Source organism: Mytilus trossulus, chromosome 8 (genome assembly GCF_036588685.1).
Source record: "Mytilus trossulus isolate FHL-02 chromosome 8, PNRI_Mtr1.1.1.hap1, whole genome shotgun sequence".
Lineage (NCBI taxonomy): Eukaryota > Metazoa > Mollusca > Bivalvia > Mytilida > Mytilidae > Mytilus > Mytilus trossulus.
Genome location: NC_086380.1, coordinates 13,560,742 through 13,577,428, shown reverse-complemented (window position 1 = coordinate 13,577,428; position 16,687 = coordinate 13,560,742). Strand labels below are relative to the sequence as shown.

Below are 16,687 nucleotides of genomic sequence, written 5' to 3'. Positions count from 1 at the left end.
TGAAAACATAAAATTCCATTCTAGAGAGACAAACGCTTTAGAAAAATCAACAAAGACTAAAGCCCCCTCAATTTTGTATAAATCAGTAAAATCTATAATATCTTGTATCTGTCTAAGATTAAAACCAATAAATCTATTTTTAACATATCCAGTCTGATCTTCTTTAATCAGTTTTGGTAAGTTTTTTTCAATCGTTGTGCTAGAGCGTACGATAGAAGTTTCATGTCAATATTTAAAAGAGAAATAGGACGGTAATTATCTAGTGACAATGGATCACCTTTTTTAAATAAAAGCGTTAATAAACTTGTACGATGTGAATATGTAAGTGTTTGATCTCTGTATCCAATATTAAGAATGTTTACTACTATGAACTTTAAGTTATCCCAAAATTTTCTATAAAATTCAACGGTTAAACCGTCTAATCCAGGGGATTTATTAAGTTTCATTTTATAAATAGCATCTGAGCATTCTTCTACTGTAATATCCCCATTGCAAATTGATTTATCATTTTTATCCATTTCCTTATCGAGTTTTGTTTCACATATATATTTGTCGCTTGATGTTTTATCAGGGCTTTGCTTATGTAACGAGCGCAGATAATTGTTCTTAATGAGAACTAGCTGCCCATCATCGGATGAAGTGTATAAATAAGTCCTCAAACTTTAAGAGTCGAAGTATCTCCAGTCTCGTTTTAATCTATAGAAAATATTTCATTTTTCACAAATCTTTATTTTAAAATATCAACTTTCATATACAATTAATTTAGAAGGCTAGATCAGACCACCCATTTACAGTAATCAAGAAAATAAAAACTTTTAATATGTTGAGTGTTTGATCATTCATTCTTTTCCTGAATAATAATAATTAATTGTTTTTAATTTTTATAAGAATCTTGTTTTTTTTTGTACTATTAACCCTACAAAAATTTGAAATGAGCAAATTTGACATTTATCGACTCATGCGTCTGGTTAGTTTTGCTAGGCAAAAACATGTTTCAAACCTAAGTAAAAATGAAAGAAGCTACTATTCTTCATCATATAATGGAGTAATATGAAAGTATCAGCCACATCATATTGACTTTTGTAAATTTGTTTGATAATTTCAGATTACTATCCACCGATTGTAACAGTCCCTAAATCACAGGTAGGTGCATTAGGAGGAAACATAACGATTCCTTGCAATGTTTCCCGACTGTCAAATGATACAATTATCAAATGGATAAAAATTGATGGAAACTTTAGCAGAACTATCCATGGTAGTGACTTATTCAGTGCTGGAACATTTTTATTACCATCTCTTACGATAACTACGACTGATTTAGAAGATGAGGGGAACTACACCTGTCAAGCAAAGAATTTAAATCAGGAGGGATATAGTCATTCTGTATATTTGAGTATTTATGAATGTAAATGATTCTGTAATTTTACAACTTTGAAACATATTTTTTAAACCAAATATTTCGTTAAAATGCTTGAATTTGTTCTACTAGTATTTGATAAACTACAGTCAAAATGTTTAAGGCCGTTTAAAAAGTGGATCCCTATTTCATAGCTCATTAAAGTACTCGCATAGATTTGGTTTATTCGTACAATAGGAAACCACAATTAATTCCATACGTTTATATACTTTTTCAACATGAGACTTACACACAATATAGGGAAAACATTAAAAGTTTTCAATGATTATCGTTACAATTGACTAAAGAGCAAGTAATCACATGAAGTTGGTTCATTTTGAAGTTATTTTGTCAATATCATAGTTTTTTTGGGCAAATATAAATATATACTGTGACAAATAATGAGATACTGTTTCAATAAAGATCGTGCTTCATAATATACGAAACTATTTGCATGGATTGGAATTGATTCATGAGATCATAAAATCAGTGTATATAAAGTGCGAATCCAGCTAGTTCATTTTCACTGTCATATGCGGGTATGTCTATTGTAGAATAAAGGATCATGGGAAAACTGCATTTGTTTACGTTTTGAAAATACCAAATAAATTGATTTGAAGGAAGTTTTAACATATTTTCATTGTGATATGTCTTTATAATGTACAAACATAGCATTAAAGTTCAAACAAGTGTTATAAAGGTTTTTCTGTGATTCATCATCACCTCCTCCTTTGAGCCCTCAACTGCTTCAATTTTCATATTCTGAAAAAGATAGTTTTTGGTAGAATAAATGTTCTTCACTCGATTGTTGCTTGCATGATTTTTACTGTATAAGGTGAAACAGCATGTGACATAAATTATCAACAGTCATTAAAACATGAAATGTGAGGTGTGTGGGCGAACTTTTTTGTTTGCATTGGTACGTGACGTAGAGCACCCTTGATACAAATAAAAGTGATCCGTAATGCACAGCTCGATACCAGAGGATAATTTAGGGGGGGACAGGGGGTTGCCCCCCTTTTTGGGCCCCTACTTATGAAAATTTCTACATCCGCGAGTGGATACTACCGCAGGGGTCAAAAATTGCACATTTAGCTAATTGTACCCGACATGCATGCTACAATTCATTTTTGATGATCTAAGACCGTTTGGACCTCTATGTGGGCTTTTTCGGTAACTTGGCAAAAAAAAACAACCCACTAGATACAGGGTTAAATTCAGCATGTCAAAGAATCCCAAATATCCATAAGGACTTTGTTTATAAATTTGGACCCCACAAACTTGAAAAAGGGATAAAAAATATAAAAATGCATGCATGGGATACATTTGTTATTGAAGGCATGACTGTAAAAATAGGATGAAGATAAATAAATATCTTATTCTGGGGTCTCAATGGGGGTTCTGATCCCGGATCCCGCTACTGTTTTGTCAGATTTCCGTAGCCCGCTTACTGTTTTGTCAGATTCCCGTATCCCGCTTATACTATGCGGTTTTCAGTTTTTGTAATTTTTCGTGTCCCGCTTGACTTTATTCCCCGTTTTCACGACACAATCACTTGACTTTCACGTTTCACGCTTACATAAAAATCGGCAATCCCGCGTCACGCTTTTTCCCCAATGCGACCCAATATTCTACTTTTTTGTGACTAATAATAAGCTCATTATAAATATATTAAAAAAGTAGTGTATTGTTATCTCTTTTTATCCCGTCTCGTTTCGGTTTGAGCCATAGATAGATATAAGAAGATTTCATATGTGACAATGAGACAACTCTCAATCATCCGAGTCACAATTTATAAAAGTAGACCATAATACGTCAAAATATGGTCTTCAACATGGAGTGTTGGCTCACACCGAACAGCAAGTTATAAAGTGCCCCAGTGTAAAACATTTTAAAAGGGAAAACCAACGATTCAATATATACCAAGATCTACGTAATTCGTGGTGAAGTGTCATGGAAATGGATAAAAAACAAAGATAAAGATCCCTATACGAGTTATAAGAAATTAATAAATGTTATTGTTTTGAATTTATTAGAGTGTTTTAAAACCAAACTTTTCTCCGTAAGTTAATTATGATCAAATCCTTCTCTTACTTTATCTATTGTTTGAGCAAGTCGGCTAAAATACCCCGGTAAGACTTAACATCCGATTTCATAATGCATGTGGAGCAAAACTTTGGTTGGCTTGCTTGTTTTGTTTGTATAATTGTTTATACAAGCTTTGTAAATAAGATAGACATCTTTAAACAATATGTATAGGCATAGTTTAAGCGGTATTTATATAATTATAATATTTTAATTTAATTGGGTGTGATCATAATGATTGTACTATAACAAAAAAGGAAGCAAGCTAGCTAAAGTCTTGCTCTACATGCTTCCAAAATAAGCTGTAATAGATAAAAAAAAAAATCATATAGTGAAAATGAACCGCATATACAATACTAATGAATCGCTCTACAGTGAAAATGAAAGAATAGTATAATTATTCGACAGTAAACATGACTAGCATAAAGAGAGCATCATAGTGGAATTTAGTTCAATATGAAGAAACTGAATGACAAAACCTTTTCTACGTTATACAATTTTAATAGTTGTGTTGAAATGCATATTTTTTCTGCCACAACATCTTACCTGTTAGTTATAAAGCATTTGAACGATCTGTTCGTGAAATGTCCTTAATATTCACCTATTTTGGTATAAATTTCACAGCTGGATGGCTTTAGGCTCGATAAAACCCAGTTCGCATCTCTTACTTTGTTTTATTAGTATAATGTATTTCTGAACATATACATTTTAACTAATTTTCTTCATTTTCTTAAAAAAAAATCAAAAAAAATCGTTTGTTTATTTATCATTGTACATCAGAAATTTCTGGCATATACAGTGAAAATGATATTTTAGAATCCGCACTTTACATACACTGAAAATTATATATCATTATTCTCTTTTACGGAATTTCAAACACATTCCTGGTGAATTAATCAAAGTCTAAATGAAATTCAGGTTGAATGTATTACATTTTGATGTATCTTTGTTTATAAAATCGATTGGGAACTTAATAACAAATATACTTTTTGACATTAAGTTTACATATAAAACAGGATCATACTGATTTGATGGTATGTAACATTTAAATAAAGATACCAGGCATACATGTATGTACCTTATGACATAAGTACTTTTGTTAATATTTTTCAGAAATTTTAATCGCATTTGTTTTGTATATAAATGTCTGTTTCAGCTTTTAACTTCTTTTATTCATAGATCCTGTTGTAAATGTATCTAACATAGAACCAGCAATAGAGGGAACTAACATCACCATACCGTGTTATGTATCAGCTACGTCTGAGGTGACTAAAATAACTTGGTACAAAAATAACAGTATATTAGATATTTATGGTAACGATCGATTCAGCGGTGGAACTGTATCTTCACCACCATTGAAAATATACTTTGTAGAGGAAAGCAACGAGGGAAACTATACTTGCCAGGCGACAAATCCAGTAGGAACTAACAAAAGTAAACCCACACTTTTGCAAGTTCTTCCAGGTAATTTCTGTGCACTTTGTTTCGTCATCCATTAAAGGAAATGAAAAAGTGAAAATATTTTTCTGATTTCTTTTCGAATAGAGTTTACATTTCCTATAGGCAATACGAAACAGAATATATTTGATGTTTTAAATATACCAAAAAAAATGTAAATTCTAGAAATGATGAAAATTGTAATCATCTTAAATTTAGAGATTTAATTATAAAAAATATTTATTGAAAGTCAAAACAACTACTGTTAATTATATGGTATGTAGTGAATTAGGTAGATATCTGTTGTACATAGAGAGATATTGCAGAATGCTTAGATATTGGTTTAAATTATTGAAAACAGATAACTGTATTTTAAAATCTTGCTACCAAGAAAGATCGACCTGTAAACTATGTGTTTAAGCCATATATTAGTAGATATAGATTATCTGCACACTGCCTTAACATTGAAACTGGCAGATTTTGTAATATTGAAAGAGAAAACAGATTATGTAATATGTGTGATAAAAACATGGTTGAAGATGAATACCATAATATTTTAGTACGTGAGAATTATTCTGATATAAGGAAAACTTATATAAAACCATTTTTTTGGAAAAAACCATTTTGTTACAAACTTATACAATTATTGTCTGTTCATAACATCAAAGAGCTTAACAATCTAGGTAAATGTCTTTATTTAGCTGATAAGATTCGTTATTCATAATATTATACTTATATTTCATTATTTATAATATTTGTTGTCATTCTCCCCCATTGATACAAACTGTTTGTAATTATGTATGTAAGTATTCACTGATGCTATCATATTTGTATATGTAAATTCTATAAGCTGTATTGCTTCTGAATAAAATTATTATATAACGATGAAATAATCACAGTGAGAAAAGTGGACTTAATGTTGGATGATTAGTTTGAGGTTGTTTCTATGAAAAAAGATTCCCATCCTTCGTGCATCGTTTGGGTTATTCTCTTTCTCTCTTTTGTTAACAAATCCGCTGTATGGAATGTAAAAGACAGAAAAAAAGGAATATTGGATATCCATTCTTGATACAAAACAGTACGTCTTCATTATTTCTCGCTTCCAAATGCTATGGTTTGAATGTTCCTGATAATGATTTTTCGAAAGCAATTTATTTATAAAGAGTTATTTTCATCGGTTATAGAAGAATCAGTTATTCAAATTACGGTACTTAATTAAAACTCTTTAAATTTTACAATTGCTTACTTTGTTTTGCATAGATCTATATTTACGATCTGTAGATGACATCTCGCAACAAATTATATTTCTTGAATGTAGAGTTATTTGTAATACGGTTCCCAATTTTGTTTCATAATGATAAATTAATCAACATGAGCATTGAATAATTTCTTTTTTGGTCTTTTTATTAATATTTTCATTTGGTATCTAGTACTTTGTATGCCTATAAAGCCTTACTTAATGTGGACGTTATACGTACTGACATAATTTAACATTTATCAATAAGTGAATTTTCTCTTTGTTACAAATGTAACTGTTTATAAAAAGTTATGTTGTATTTTGTCAAACACTCAGATTTTTCTTTCACAGTCATATACTGACAGTACCGTATTTGCACCTCTCCGGATTTTATTTTAATTTATTGCTCTCTACTTTCTAAAAATGATTAAGAGGACCAAGTAATCTTGGTCAAATAATACATCTAGAAGGAACATTTCAGTTTAGCATTATTTCTATTGCAAATGTTGTTTTGAAAGAATAATGTCATTGCATTACCTCTTAATATATTTGATAATATTCAGAATATTGAAAAATAATGTGGGTTCCAGTGACAAGAAATTTTTAACAAACGACAATATATAGCCTTATTATCTAATGTATGTTCTTTTAACAAATGGTATGTGATAATAAGTTTTATATGTCCGTAATGAGGATGAAGTATTCTTATTTTTCGTTTGCTTTAACTGTTAACTAATGTAAAATAACAGTACATACAATTCGATGTAGGTTAATATGAAACAGAGTTTGCTTTTTTTTAATAGTATTTTTGATTCCCAAAAATATGCCTTTTATCTAAAGTTGCGTATTCTTTATCGATGGAATGTAATTTGAACATCAGTATCTGACTTTAAAAGGGGGAACTATATTTTTACAAAGGAATTACGTGTTCCAAACATGTTTAAGGGGCACTAGCTGTCAAATTCATGGTCACCGATTTGACTCAAATTCTCATATTTGATTTATAACAATGTAAAACATTTATCCGCACTATCAAAAGTCTAAAATAAACAGTTTACAGAGCATGGGGTAGATAAAATAGAGGGTCGTTTCGTGTGTATTTTAGTCCAGACGCCATCTGATTAACTATCGATTTGACCTCAGATGACCATATAAGCGATGTAAACATGAAAAAGATATGAATAGATTAAACCAACACGTGCAATTGGATTTTTATAGGTCTGTTTGATTTTATTTTATAGATTAAAAATAGATGTTTCTCCTTGCTTTTAACAGTATAAGAATGATTTTATGTGCATCGAATTAGTTATCAAATGATTTACCGTAGTTTCACTTTCATTGTTGACATTCTTTTTCTATATAACCAGTACACGTACAATGCATGCGTTGTCAATCTCTAGCTAGGGGTTAAATTGAAGTTCACATGAATACGGATTTAAAGAGGTCGACTCATTCACTTGCAAGTGAAAACCTAATTATCAATGTTTCTTAGCGTAATTTGACAAAGTTGAACCTTTCTGGCTGCACTTTCATGATTGATTGAATAAAAAAAAAATCAAACTTTAGATATTTTATATATCTCGTAGCTAGTGCCCCCTTAAAATAGTGTAACATTAGTATAAGGGAAAAAATCTTGATAAATTTTATTCGAGACAAATTTGTACAGCATAAAGTACCATGAAAACGGTCGAACGGAAACTCAAAAACAGAAACTGCATGCTTTTTGAAAATTGTTTTCTGGCCATTTATGCTAGATGAAAGAGCATATTATATTGTATGCATACGAGTTGTGATTTTTCTAACACTCAATTAATCGCATGATTGCACAAAGGTTTTATTTGAAAGCTAAAACATAACTGGGTGTTTCATACTGATACATTATCATTCAGAATGATCTGGTTTTATCTTAAAAGTGTTGTTTAAGGCAATGAATCAAACAAAATTGAATGACCAATTAAATAAGAGTGCAGTATGTCATGTTGATCTGCACTTTAACCTGTTCAATTACTCTTTTATTCTTTCCTGATACAAAGTCATTCTAACATTCTTATAACAGACATACCCATAGTGCTGACATCGGAAGAGGAAGCTGTAAACATTGGAGATAATGTTACTTTATCATGTAATATCTCATCTGTATCTAAACTGACAAAAGTAGTATGGTCCAAAGATAACATTGAATTCAACTTGAATGTCAATCATACTGAAGATAATGAAATACTAAGTGGAGGAAGAACACTACAAGATCATTCGTTGACTATCAATTCCGTACAAATAACGGACGAGGGAAACTACACTTGTAATGCAACAAATGCTGCAGAACAAACTGGATGGAGCGATCCATTACATCTTTCAGTGATTGAAGGTATGTAAAATCTATGTAGCAATGACTTGTACATGTTATATAAATGATCGTTAGCCTGATCCTAGAATATTTCAAAGACTGAAATAATGCAAACGAAAATAGAAATTAAAAAAGTAACAGATAGGGTATTGTAACCCAAATTTATGCATATTTACATAGTTTATATTGACCATGTAATATCTACGTAACAATGACTTAACATATGAAACATTGTAAGCCTTATGCTAGTATTTTTTATAGGCTGAAATAATGCAAACGGAAACAAAAAGAGTTCCACAGATAGGGAATTGTAACTCAAGTTTCTGCATATTGTCATAACTTATTATGATTCTGTAACCACAAGATTTAACAACCATTAGGTCGATACCTTTTGTTGGACGTTTTATCTAAAAAGAACAACATGGTTGGAAAACATTACCTGTCATTAATTTGTTTATTCTCTGTAAATTTGGCTGTTTTTTAAATGAAAATGAAATCATTGTAATAACCGATCAAAAAAATATTCGATGAATTTACTACTGAATCACTATGGTATTTTTCAAAATGCTGTTAAATTTCACAACCATTCTTATAAGTCTATATCCCGTTTTTAATATTTTAACTGTTTCCTATATGTACAGCCAAACTTTCAAGTTAGTATAATTTACCGATAATACACAATCTGTTCATTGAAGACTGAAATGCCTCTGCAAACAAAATCGTAGCGAACACAATCAGATATGCACAAACTTTTCAATTGTTAAAAAAACTTTGCCGTTCACAAAAAGAAAAAAATAATAATAAGGAACAAAAACAAAACGGCCCTTTTGCTAGAAATTTTATCGTTTTCCCCAGTTGAAACTGAGATATCTAAATATAAAAATTAATAATGACAATATTTTCAAATTGATATCGTATTCCACAGCTTGCACTTCAAAGTGTGATTTTCTTTATGGATCTTTTCGGCTTTAAAGGAAGCAATCACAACAGAAGTGTCAAGAGATAAAGTAAAGTCATCCGTCCATAATCACATACAGCATCCTTAGTTGGTTCAACGTTATAAAATGTATTTTTCACGTCTGACTCCATCTATATTCTTATTGTACTACATTAATCCTGCCCTCTTCTAAAATATAACCCACCGAATTATGTCTTTCATCTGGCAAATACCTACATTAGCGGCAAGACGGATGTTACATCAGAATCAGAGTACGTTAACCCTTCTGGATCATCCTCAGTTTTGTTTGAGTTTGTGTTGATCATTCTTTAGCTGCTCTTTATTGGTTTGTTTACTGATATTTGTCTTTTGATCTTTTTTTCGTTTTTTTTGTCATGGAATTAGTATTTATATGCCTTTGGTATGTTGGCTCTCTTTCTGTTTTTTTTTGTGCATTTTATGTTAGATTTATCAAAAAATTAGGAACGCTTAAAGCCGAATATTTGAAAGTCAAGTAATGTAAGGACGGAAAACATGGGAGAGCTATACAAAAAGAACGATTCAAAAATAGCAAAACCTATCTTCGGCCAACTTTACTTGAAGGTGTTGAAATATAAGTTGCATTATGACGTCGAAATTTATAAACTGTCAAAATAAAAGTTAGTTTTTATTTAGTTCAAGTGTTATAGTAAGAAAATTTAAAATTACAAAACATACCAAATTAAAAGGAAAGTTAAAACAGTTACAATTGGCAAAACGATTAAAAAAAAGAATCAGAAGGTCATACAGATCAAACGCAAAAAAACCCCAACTATTTTATACCTGACTCGGTACATGCATGCCAAATTGTGGATGAAATAACACTGTTTTAAGAGAGCGATAAATATAAGACGATCGCTTTATTTTGTAATTGTGAATATTCAAAATGTTCGTTACACTTTATTCTACCTTTCATAAAGCTACAACAGAAAGTAAAAGTCTACCTACAACACGGAGCTTACTTACAACGGAGAGTTTACCTACAACAGAGAGTTTAACAACAAAGGATCTGATTTTCTCTACGTCTGAATTATCAACGTCCTCCGCCGACATATTTTCCAGTGATTTAATTGTCTCAACGTCTGATTTAACGACGCTCATGTCCGACACAATGCCCTCTACTATCGCAACAACAAAGTCAAGCACCGTGTCATCAAGTGTTAAAACCACAATTGCAACGACTTCGGCGCAAGTGTCATCAACAAAATCTTCTTACAGCTCTTCAACAATGACACCTTTTGATACAACTTCTTCTACATTTACTCCAACTAGGAAATCGACCACTATACTGTTAAGTTCAAAACCACACAGTACAGTAACGTCTACAGTAAGACCAACAGCGATACATACTTCAGCGTCTTCAAGTAGCAACAAACCAACACATACCAATGGATCAAAAGTAAGTAACTTACCATGCTTGTTTTTCTTTAGTTTATTTTAACTATTCTTGCAATTACATAACACAACTTTATAGAACTTAATCATGTCTGCATATGTTGATTACTTAATCTTTAGAATTTAATCGGTGTGAGTTTATTTTTATTTTTTATTTATGGATGAATACATATTTAAATTATTTTCTTCACTTTGTTAAAAAATTATCAGTTTATATATACAATATATATTTATATTCAATATTCTATGAGTTTTGCATACTTCAATAGCAACCAACAACAGTGAAAATTCCCACTACAACTTCTTCAACAGTGAAAATATCTACGACAACTTCTTCAACAGTGAAAATAACTTCTACAACTTCTTCAACAAGTGAATATCCCGTCTCATCGGCAAGTGCAATTGGATCAACAGTAAGCGAATTGCATAATAAGAAAGACACTCAGAATTACGACAAAAACCCACAGATGACATAAAGAAAATATTAAGTCAAATATCTCTAAAAAAATTAAACATTCCAACATACTACGGAACGTCATTTTTAACAATCAATGTTATTATTTAAGTACAACTACAGCACTGAAAATGAACTTGCAGCTTAAAATTATAAAGTTATAACTTTCAGGATCAGGGTATCTTGCAGTGAAATAAATTATTATTTCGGTTTGTACTTTGTATATAGTATATGTCGAGAAATATTACAAGACATATGTAAAATTACCATGATTGATTACCATTATAGCATTCAAATTAAATTGGTACTCCAACTGCATGCTTTCTTTAGACTAAATTGTATATGAATATTCTATGATATATTTATATTGATATATAACTTAAATATTCTGTGACTTAAGTTTTGTCTGTCTTCAACAGAAGAATAGTGAGAATCTCAACGCTTGGGTAATAACAACAACTGTGATTTGTGTAGTGGAATTCATTGTTATTGTATTAGTGGTTTACATACTATGGTAAGTTGTTCAGCTGAATGGTTTGGTGTTTAAAAATTCAATGTTGTTTTTTACTTGGTAATATCAAATATTAAAGAGTTGAAAGTTTGAAGTTACCTGCTACAGTCTAGAATTGTTTTGCATGTATCTAAGAGAGATGCGACAGATACCAAAGGGACAGTCAAACTCATATATTAAAAATAAGCTGATAACGCCATGGCTAAAAAACAAAAAAGACAAACAGACAAATAATAGTACACACGGCACATAATAAAAAAAGTAAAGACTCATCAACACGAACCCCACCAAAAACTGGGGGTGATCGCAGGTGATCCTGAAGGGAAAGCAGATCCTGCTCCACGTTTGACATACACAAGGTGTGTTTATATACATTGTTTTCAATGTGCCTGAATACGTATGGATACCAGTACTGTTGCACATGTTAGAGTGGCCTGTATAACTTGATTGTCTTTAAAAATGTATTATTTGTATTGTTATTCACATTAAGTACAAAGGCGAATAATAGATTATTTGCTACTAATTAAGTGAAAAAAAATTCACAGGAAATTCAATACTTTTTTTTTAAATACTGATTAGGTACGCCTGTAGAATTATTGTTGGTGAATAATATTTGCCGAAATTGCAATGCTTTGACACGTATATGGCCAATTACACATATGAACTTATTAAAAAAAAAACGTAGCCTAGATGTTATTTTCTAAATTACTTGAACTCTCGAGCAAAAGTTTGGGAATTTATCATTATTTAACTATTTTGTTGTGTTTGTATTTAATGTTTGTTAAGAGAAACTACACGCCTTAGTAATTGTTTTTATAAGCAGAAAACTGTTAATTCAGAAATTCTTGCGAGGTTTTTATATTGCGAATATTGCGACTGGATTTGTACCGTTATAATAAGAACTCGCATTCTGATAACTGAAACATATAGTTGTATGTAGGTTTTGTATTCGAAATCGCGATTATATAACTCGCATTATTGTCCATTCTTGAAAATTTGCAATAATGAATAATTTCTAAATTTACAGTTTTCTGCTTAAAAATAAAATTACTAAGGCGTGTAACAATTCTTTTCCTTGAATGAACAACACTATACCAATCGCTCCTGTCTCTTAACATACAGAATTGTCATTTCGTTGAGCTCAAGCTAATATTCGTGTTTAATTAGTCTTCCATCGTGCTGTATATGGTTTGTAAACAAACAAAAATAATTGAACAAATAAATATGCTTAAAAGATAGAAATCACTAATAACACAAATTTATTTCATAGGCTTCGAAAACAACGACGCTTAGCCATGCAGTATGAAAAGGAAGAAACAGCCTTTTAGGAAATTGAAAAATAAGACTGCATGATTTGATTTGCCGCTTTAAGCAGGAATTAAGTTAAAAAGACATCACTGTTCAAACGTAAAAGTGGAAAGAACTACATTGTAGCATTCAGAGTTTTATATTTTTGTAGACATTTTGCTATTTGTTTTATGTGTGTCAAGTTACTTATTATATTTTCTAAGTTATTAATTCTGTTTTATTATGTAAATTCTGTTGAATGCATCTATACTATCAATAAATAAGGTACCATCACAATTTTTAATGAACTTAGATTTGCTCTATGGAATTCATTTCCTGTGATAAACTTAACCCGAGACTCCCGATATATTTTAAGTTTGGAAACAAAATAATTAAGCTAAACAGAACAGCAAAAAATGGCACATTGGTTGTTGAATTGATGTTCACCGATTTGATCACTAACATTAATAAATATGTGGTGTCTAATATTTCTTATGTAAAACAAAGAGAAAAAAAACTATAAAATATTACCATAACAAGGACCGTTTATAACTGATAGCATCGGCACTTTATTGTCCTCATCAATCGATGGGATTCTAAACTGGCCGTTGTTATTTTGTTAACATAAGTCTGTGACATCCTTTTATGTACAAATAATAAAAAAAATGAAAGGCTGTTACGGATAAATAATAGTTTTTCTTTGCAATTCCTTGCATATAAAAAGTAAAATCTCAAAAATACTGAACTCCAAGGAAAAAAAAAATGAATATAAAACGCATCAAACGAACTGAATGGACTGTTATATTCCTGACTTGGTACAGACATTTTCTTTTATAGAAAATGGTGGATTGAACCTGGTTTAATATCGCTAAACCTCTCACTTGTATGACAGTTGAATTAAATTAAATTATATTGACATCGATGCGTTAACAAAACAGACATAAATGAAATTTAACGAAATTATTCCGTGCAACGCGATAATGTAGTGTTTAATATAATGGGTTATTATATATATATTAGGTATAATATTACCATAAAATATGTTATCGTCACTCTGCCTTTACAAGATGTATAAAAGCTTGCAAACTTTCCTTTGATTTCGAAATGTAAACTACTTTTTAAAAAGTAAAAAGTAAACAGTAAAATAGCAAAAGTATTGAACTCCCAAGAAAATTCAAAACCGAAAGTACTTTATCAAATGGCAAAATCATACGCTCAAACATACCAAGAAGATAAAAAAAAATAACTTTTATATATCTGACTATCTACCTTACCCTGTTATAATGGAATTATATTGCAAAAATGAGTAACCCATAATAAGGAAAATTGTCATACATTGGGGAACAACAGTCAATATTGCGTTATAATCTTTATCACTATAAAACAAAACTATATATTTCAAAAAGGAAATACAAAGTGACATATTGACATACAATAGACAAATATAAAAAGAAGATGTGGTATAATTGTTTATGAGACAATTCTCCACAAGAGTCCAAATAACACAGGAATTAAAACTATAGACGAAGCCTTCGAAGTATTTTCTCGCTATGCGGAAGATCCATTATAGCCTTCGACTGACATTCACGTTTTTGTCAGTATGCTGTTTCTTTGACACATTCCCAATGTCCATTCTCAATTTTATTAATAACATGATTATGATAGTGCACACACTTTTATTATTTTCTTTTGATAAAGTGAAGACAGACACGTTGTTCCTTTCTCAAAAGTTGTATTTTTTTTGTAATTATTGTACATTTTTTTTAAAATTTAAACAAGAAAGCCTGTATTCTTAAACATTCTGGTCTACAACATTGAACGAAATATAAATATTTGAGGCAGCAAACATCGTAAACCGCTGAATTTTAGATTAAACACAACGTAAATGTAGCGGGATTTAATATGTTTAAGTAATTAAACCGTCCCCTTTTTTACAAACTTCTGATTTACATGTAGTTGGAACTGCACAGTACATTGTTGTACATAACAAAATGTTAAAGACGGTTGGAAATAGCTTAAATAAGCAGACCAATACTATGCAAAGAAACAAATAACTAAACACAAAAAGATATTATAATAGTGTTTCGATTTAAGAAATCTCGCACTTACTGAAACGAAAATCAAATCCCGGACTTACTAAAAATGAATCCATTCACAGCCATCTGACCATACATTTATGTAATTAGGGATTACGTTGACAAACTGAAACAATTGTTATAACACGAACTTTTTCAAAATACTCTAGTTATAGTTTGGTTCAAATAGAATTTTCAATTAATAGATTTTTTGTATTTAACGTTTTATAGTCTTAACATACTAAATAGTCTCCAATTGAAGATTCAAGTACCCTCCAACCGCCTTTGTTCAGGTAGATTTGTTCAATTTGTAGTTTTATGTGTGTTATCATTTGATTTATTCATCAGTTAATTTTTCCATTTGATGAGAGACTTTCTGATTTGAATTTCAGTAGTTCCGTATTTTTGTGATTATACTTTTTATAGATTTTTTTGGGTATTTTACTGTTTAATCATATTTAAAAGATCGGCAATTGAATTTTCAAGTACCCTCCAACTGCCTTCTTTGACTTAAGTATTGTTTGCGGATAATATCATTCAAACTGAAAAAACGAGCAACAAAACATTTAAATGCATTTTATACAACGCGTGCATGAATAGGTTGTGCAGGTATGTCGTATGATTCATTCAGATTAAAAAAAATCCTGAAAAGAAAACATAAACTTTCAATTTATATCAAATTGACATATATGTAGTACCTAGTTTCCGCATTTAACCGCCTTCATTTGAAGTATTTATAGTTTAGTCATCTTTGATCATTATAAACACACTTTAAATAATTCCATTCTTTTTGTTTCATAACATCTATCAAACGTACACTAAAGTAAAGTGAAAACAGTAATTCAATTCTTAAACACTTCAGCATATGATGTGGTTTTTATGAGATAATGAAGCAAATTTAGAAAGATGGTTTACTGTATTTAAAAACGTATCGCTTATCGCTTACCTATCACTGTTTGATGCGCCTGGCACACTTGGACAGAAAAAAAATGCAGTGTACAGAAAGTTTATGCATTATGAGAATTAAAACATGGAACTTGAATTTTTAAAAATAGCATGCATTAATCTCTTGAACTAGTCCAGACTTTCTGCACCAATCATCGAGGCAGCTAAGGTGTTCCAATCTTTAAATTTCCTGAGTAAAATGACTCTGTCCTAATGCTGGTCTTGCAAAATAGTATTTGGTCTGATCGGAAAAAGTGATCGTTGGTATGTCTAGCTGATCTGTCTAGTTTTATGACAAACAAACATTAATCTTACCTTCCTTGTTTGCAATTTTGTATAGGATGGTTCTTTCCTCATTCCTCTAGTGTTGGCTATTATCATTTGTGTAGCATGGTTTATTATAATTTCAGAATTAATAGGGAAAAACAAACAGGATGTAATTCATACTTGAAGTCGCCCATACAAACATCATGAACTAAAAGCTTATAGAAAAATAGATTTGTATTTTTTTGGTGGCAAAACATTTTAAATATTATACTTAAAAC

At 30.5% G+C, this 16,687-nt stretch overlaps 2 protein-coding genes across 2 annotated transcripts; both read left to right on the top strand.

The window, feature by feature from the left end:
* The first annotated feature begins 3,230 nt into the window (after positions 1-3,230).
* On the top strand, positions 3,231-8,528 carry LOC134727361 (cell adhesion molecule 4-like). The gene is made up of 3 exons (XM_063591737.1): positions 3,231-3,237; positions 4,661-4,945; positions 8,212-8,528. Exons 1-3 carry the CDS (start codon positions 3,231-3,233, stop codon positions 8,526-8,528), a joined length of 609 nt encoding a protein of 202 aa, XP_063447807.1.
* A 2,081-nt stretch (positions 8,529-10,609) lies between these two features.
* LOC134681667 (uncharacterized) lies at positions 10,610-13,271 on the top strand. The gene is made up of 4 exons (XM_063541318.1): positions 10,610-10,874; positions 11,140-11,283; positions 11,744-11,838; positions 13,106-13,271. The coding sequence occupies exons 1-4, from the start codon at positions 10,704-10,706 to the stop codon at positions 13,161-13,163; spliced, it is 468 nt and encodes a 155-aa protein (XP_063397388.1). The 5' UTR covers positions 10,610-10,703; the 3' UTR covers positions 13,164-13,271.
* Positions 13,272-16,687: the final 3,416 nt, after the last annotated feature.

Coding starts and splice junctions, on each gene's coding strand:
- LOC134727361 (XM_063591737.1), top strand. Junction 4,946..8,211: donor ACTTTTGCAAGTTCTTCCAG/GTAATTTCTGTG, acceptor TTCTTATAACAG/ACATACCCATAGTGCTGACA.
- LOC134681667 (XM_063541318.1), top strand. CDS start 10,704: ATGACACCTTTTGATACAACTTCTTCTACATTTACTCCAACTAGGAAA. Junction 11,284..11,743: donor CAAGTGCAATTGGATCAACA/GTAAGCGAATTG, acceptor TGTCTTCAACAG/AAGAATAGTGAGAATCTCAA. Junction 11,839..13,105: donor TTAGTGGTTTACATACTATG/GTAAGTTGTTCA, acceptor TTTATTTCATAG/GCTTCGAAAACAACGACGCT.